This window comes from Megalobrama amblycephala, linkage group LG19 (assembly GCF_018812025.1).
Source record: "Megalobrama amblycephala isolate DHTTF-2021 linkage group LG19, ASM1881202v1, whole genome shotgun sequence".
Classification (NCBI taxonomy): domain Eukaryota; kingdom Metazoa; phylum Chordata; class Actinopteri; order Cypriniformes; family Xenocyprididae; genus Megalobrama; species Megalobrama amblycephala.
This window is the reverse complement of record NC_063062.1, coordinates 33,375,448-33,381,447: the sequence shown is the minus strand read 5'-3', so window position 1 is coordinate 33,381,447 and position 6,000 is coordinate 33,375,448. Positions and strand designations below refer to the sequence as shown.

General features: G+C 34.1%; 1 protein-coding gene across 2 annotated transcripts; it reads right to left on the bottom strand.

Annotated features, from left to right (window-relative positions):
• Nucleotides 1–2,529: 2,529 nt before the first annotated feature.
• LOC125254274 (G2/M phase-specific E3 ubiquitin-protein ligase-like) lies at nucleotides 2,530–5,738 on the bottom strand. 2 transcript variants are annotated; one of them, XR_007181622.1, is made up of 5 exons: nucleotides 5,448–5,738; nucleotides 4,981–5,297; nucleotides 3,931–4,103; nucleotides 3,247–3,462; nucleotides 2,530–3,143 (listed from the first exon to the last, which is right to left on the bottom strand). XR_007181622.1 is itself a non-coding variant. In XM_048168827.1 (5 exons), the coding sequence occupies exons 2-5, from the start codon at nucleotides 5,135–5,137 to the stop codon at nucleotides 3,369–3,371; spliced, it is 537 nt and encodes a 178-aa protein (XP_048024784.1). In that variant the 5' UTR covers nucleotides 5,138–5,297; nucleotides 5,448–5,738; the 3' UTR covers nucleotides 3,247–3,368. The 2 variants fall into 2 exon arrangements, 1 of the variants encoding a protein (XP_048024784.1); XM_048168827.1 differs by lacking the exon at nucleotides 2,530–3,143 and adding an exon at nucleotides 4,752–4,864.
• Nucleotides 5,739–6,000: the final 262 nt, after the last annotated feature.

Genomic DNA, 6,000 nt, shown 5'->3' with positions numbered 1-6,000 from the left:
GTAATTATCAATGACAAAATTATTCACATCAGTGTTTGTTTTCTTTCTTAATTAATCTGACTTTTGAACGAATTGGCTGAATGAACGATTTAAGTGACTCACTCAATAAAAAAGTGAATCGCTGCCGCCTACTGGCGGTTTCATATTTAACCCTCTGGGGTTCTTCATTTAGGAGTCACACTCAGGACCTTCGCGGTCAAAAGTGACCGGACCCCTGAAATCAAATATTTTTTTTCCCCCCAGTAAAATCAATGTAATATATTTTTATTCAATAATATTTCTTTCTTTTGAATTTTGAGAGAATTTTATGGTAATAATTAATATTTATGCAATAATTATGATCTATTTTTCCCCATTGAAAATAATTAAAAAAATTATATATATAATTCTCATTATTTTTCAATTAATGCTGTATTTCAGGTTAAAATAGAGACTATGCCTTTAAAATAATTTTTTTAAGTCCGATTGGTCCCACCTGGTGGGAGTAGTGAGCAATAATTTCATGCAATACCATAGTTAACCACTAGATTGATGTACAGCTCTCTATAGAAAGGCTTGTTAATTCCCTAGTCGTTTTTGCACATATTTTCTCCTTTTTTTTAGGTTGTTGATTTGAATATATATTTAGAGATTCTCAAAGACTACTTTTGTCAAGTTGTTTGTTTGTTTGTTTGGTTTAAATGGTAATTTGAAGTGCCAGTTTTACTTTATAATACAGTCAAACCTGAGCATTGTGTTAGAAAGAGAACAAATGGAAAGCATTTTGTTACCCATTGTTTTAATTCTAATTTAATAAAAATGCAATTCATTCATCATAACATTTTTTATAAACCTTTTATAATAAACATTTTCATTGAATCTGTTTTTTTGTACTATTCAATGAACATTAACTCATCTTCAAAAGGCAACAGCAATTATGAACAAAAAACTAAAATAACTGCTGATGGGTATGATAAGCTCAAACCGTTTGGTGTTGCCATCAGTGGCTGCATTGATGGGTTTTCTAGGAAAGTGATGTGGCTCAGAAGTGGCAGCTCTAATAATGACCCAGTGATAATTGCTCACTATTACCTGCAGTGTGTATCAGACTTCGGACTTCCAGCACGCCTTCGGACAGACTGTGGGACAGAAAATGGCACTATGGTAGCCATTCATTGTGCATTAAGAGCACATCATACAGATGACTTTGCAGGAGCCCACAGTCACATGTATGGCACATCAACTGCAAATCAATGTATCGAAAGTTGGTGGTCCTTTTTCAGAAAGCAAAGGTATAGGCCTTTTAAGATATATTTTAAAAATTTAATTAAATTTACTATTTAGTCACTTTTATGTCACATGACAGAGGATTTCAGTTGTTAACCTGTATTATGAGAGTAACACTAGATTAAAATGTAATGCAAATCTTTTTTCATGATGCTATACTTTTCTTTGCATTGATATATATATATATATATATATATATATATATATATAATGAAATGTAAATAGGAATAGAGTTTAAATAATACCTTTTTGTTTGAAACATTTTAGAAATAATTTCCATATAACAATTATTAAGCACTGAAGTAAAACGTGTATTCTGTCATTCCATCATTAGGACTCAGTTCTGGATTGAGCTCTTCAGTGATCTGAGAGAGAGGCACCTTTTCAATGGCAGCCATGAGCATAAGTGCCTTCTACGGTATGTCTTCTTGAGCGTCTTGCAGAAAGACCTTGATGAGTACAGAGAACTTTTGAATAACCACACCATCCGCCCTGTTCGTCAGTCTTGTTGTCATTCTGGTAAACCAGAAGCCATGTATCACCTGCCTCACAGGTTCGTATTTAATCCATGCAATATGTGACCATGTTCTGTAAATATCAGATTTCATTTTCACTTAATGATTAAACTTAATTATCAAAGAAAATGTGACTGATTGCCTATAGCTGACATAGAAGTGTATAGTGGAATGTCCTTCACTTGACGATTATCATATTATTTTAAATCAGAAAACTAGATCATTTAAAAAAATTCAGATAATCTTAGACAAAAAAAAAAAAAAACCCACCAATGTACACACAAAGTTAAAAGGTGGATTTTTCTGATTTGCAAAGTGTACCAGTGTCTTAGTAGAAGCAAATGTAATGACCATTTTTGAAAAGATCTTGTCAACATTGAGGGTTAAACATTGGCATGTTTGTCAACAAATTTAAAACTATTTAAAAATTGAAGTGTTAGGTTATCATTTTTCACCTTAGCAATTGTAGGTTTTATTAATGTTTGTAATAAGTTGACTCAGTGTTTTGATTTCTGACTGACCTTTTGTTTGATGCAAGGGACTGTGGATTCCCAGTGTCACAGGAAGTTATTCAAGAGTTTGAGGACACTCTGCCACTGCAGCGCAGTCTCTGTGGTGATGGTAATCTCCAAGTTCATTTTGAGGACTTACAAAGACAGAATGGGCTTTATCCACCAGTCAACTGGATAACAGCTGTTGAGAATTACATAACACTTAAAAATATGTCAGGACTTTAAAAGTCCAAAGAACAACTTTATTTGCTCACTGCATAAATCATCAATGTTTTACTGTACATCAATGATTGACAGTATATAAAGTCTAAAGTTGTGTGCATTTCTGTGAAAAAATATAAAATATTGATCCTTGATCAAAAATGTCTCTCAAAATAAAACCTATTTTTCCTTAAAACTCACCAGTATATCAGTACAATCAAAAATATTAAACTGAGTGTTCCTTTTTTAACTGAGTGGCTTGAAATGTTCAACTATAACATAAGTGTAGCTTTAAACATTACTTATACAAACATGCCTGCATCTTAAAATAGGAAAGAACAAATTGGCACATTTGCAACATTTCAATAAAACTCGTACCTAAACCACAGTATATCAGAGAAAGATGTTTAGATTCAAGGAAGACCAAACCCAGGGGAATTTTGCATGCCGTAATCCATGGCTTCTTGAAACTCTTCATAACTGGGTAAGATTGGAATTTTGATTGTATTTGTACATACATTTGCCATGGGAAAGCGTGAGCTCTTTTGAAAAACTAGCTTTGGCTGAGGCTGTATTGCTGCAGGAGGAACTTCTTTCAGTCCAGTCCCAAACATAAGCACGTCTTCCAAGGAAGGACTAGCCTCTTTTTCTAGGGGGAGCAAAAGAAGAACATGTTTTTTTTATTTTTTGGTACTTTATATATTTGCTGTAGTGATAATTCTGCACATTTCTTATTCTAACATATATAATACCTTCCAGGTAGAGCAGATAATCTCGCCAGTAGCTCAGCACCCTGGCCTCCTCCTGATGGTTGGTGCTACCAGGCTGACTGAACTGCACGTGGAAGATGTTCTCCATAGCATCAGCTGTCAGCTTAAGTCTCAGTGTAGCACATGATCGAGAAGAAGAGTGAAGGATGTTGTTCCAAGGCATTGACAAAATCAAGTGTTGCTAATCCCTCTTTGAACCTACAAAAAGTGCCATGTCAAAAAGTGACTACTACAATGGGGTTATGTGAACAACTACTGAAAGATATGGGCCCAGTTTCACAGACAGGGCTTAGATTAAGCCAGGATTAGGCCTTAGTTTAATTTGGACATTTAAGCAGTTTTTATAAACACCCTAGACAAAAACATCACTGGTGCACATCTTGAGACAAAACAATAGCACTGACATATTTTAAGATATGCCAGTACAAGTTACTTTCGGTTAAAACAGCTCAAATATGCATTTTAGTCTGGGACTAGTTTAAGCCTTGTCTGTGAAACCGGGGATACAGATTTTCCATTTTAACAGCAAGAAATTAGGTGACACTACTTCAGCCACAATATTTAGCCTTTGAAAAATGTGTTGAAAGTATTCAAGTTAAAATATAAAATAATTATTTAACATTGTTTTAAAAGTTGTTACATGTCCACAGAGTAAGAATATTATACCTCTGGATGGAAACATGGTTTTGGTAGATGAAATACCATTGAATGTAATCATCTATCACTTTTTTCTTATCTTCCAGAGTCCTCATGAATCTGTAGCAGCCAGCTGTCTGTAGCATGCTTGAGTTCTTTGCTGTGAGCTCCTGGAGTTCACTCAGTGATGCGGCATTCTCTATCTAGAGGAAAATAAAAACAATAAATGTTTTTATTAACATCATTATTAATATTATTGTAACAGTCAAAAGTCCACGTTACTTTTAAAGAAATTAGTAAGGCTAAGAGTAATGATAACTTGTTTTAAAAATGGTCTGTAATGACAAATATAAAAGGAAAATGTAATTATTTAAAACAGATAGTAATGTCAGATTCAAAAGAACAAAATTGTGTAACTAATTTCTATATTGTACATATTTAGGCATGTAATTATCATTTATGGTCTACCTTCAGGCACCTGTGTACACAGAATAAAGGTTGTTTTGGGTGTAGCACATCATTATCAAAGGATCTGATAAGAATATTAGATTAAACATGCATAATTATATTTCATTGACCTTGGTTGGTAATGGCCACCAAAAGATTCTGTTGTTGAATAAATTGACATTTTGAGAGATTAAATTAAACTCAAACTGAAATTTTAACCCTTTGATATCAGATATTAATAAAAAAAATTAACAATAATAACATTTAAGACAACATGTCAAACAGTTTGTCAAACATATGGTTTGTCAAACAACAATTAAGATATCATTAATGTGGGTAGTTTTGTGTCAATTGATAAAAGTAAATTTCTTGAAGTTGTTTGTAATCCCAGTTTAACAAATTACCTCAACGAGGGCCTTTCTGACCTCTTCGTCATGAATGTCCTCAATTGGGGCTTCAATTGTCTTTACTTTACCAATTAAGTAAAGAAAAAAGTTCGGTGAAAGACATCGAGGCCCTGGACCGACATGAACAATGGACACAGCAATCATCCGTCCAATATTGAAGTATTCATTTTCTTCTGCAGCTAAAAATGCCAATATTTAAATTGTAAAAACGTCATAAAAGTATTACCTTTGCTATCAAATGAGAGATATTTGGCATTGTCTTTGCCTTCAGATATCCTCCTCGTTTTGATGGTGTCCATCAAAAGAGTCAGAAATTCTCGAGTTGGCCCCCCGCTGTCCAAGGCCTCTTCAGTCATCCCGGCATCGTCTGTGAATTTCACCATCAAGCTGTAGGTGGGATCAAATGAGGATCGCCTGAAACCTCTTAAGGCACCATCCCAGACATTCGCCCGGTTAATGTTAAATCTGCAACAGGATGTTTTTTTAAGACTTTGTGCCAGATTTGACACTATCTCTGCAGCTGTCAGCCCATCATGTCCATCACTGGAAAAAACTCAAAAATAATAAACACAATTTGGACATCACAACTTTAGGAATAAATTTAAAAAAAAAAATCATAAAATCACATTCTTCTGGATAACAGGAGAAACAGCTTGGCAGATTTTTGTAAATTAGAACAAGTGCTCATAGTACCTGTCTTTCTCTGACAGTTTCTCTACTTCCTCAAGATCTGAGGAACTGCTGTCAATGGTGATGGGTGCATAGATATGGGTATATGCACTGTGGAAGGGAGAACAATAACAGTTGATCCAGAAAGTATTCTGAAACAGATGTTTGGTTGTTTTATCTGTAGTCCAGAACTTTCTAATAGTTTTATTTCAAATATTAATTATTAATATTAATATGTCTAATAGTTTTATTTCAAATCCAGTGAAATATTATGTAAAATACATATTATGTAAAATTATGCAGATATGTGAATATTTGATCTGTTAAAGCCACAATATGTACATTTTTGCCGCTAGTGGTCACTCATTCAAAACAAAGGCGAAGCTCGATGACGCCTTGATTTCACAGAATCATGGGATGTGTTGTTTTCATGTCTACAGCCGGTGGAAAAGAATCTTGATGGGACTCAGGCAGAAATTATGTTCGTGGATGAGATTATTAACTTTACTGTAGAATAAAGCGGAGCAAGGCTGAATCCTGTGAGAGCATTAACAAGGCCGCTGGAGCGATTGCTAAT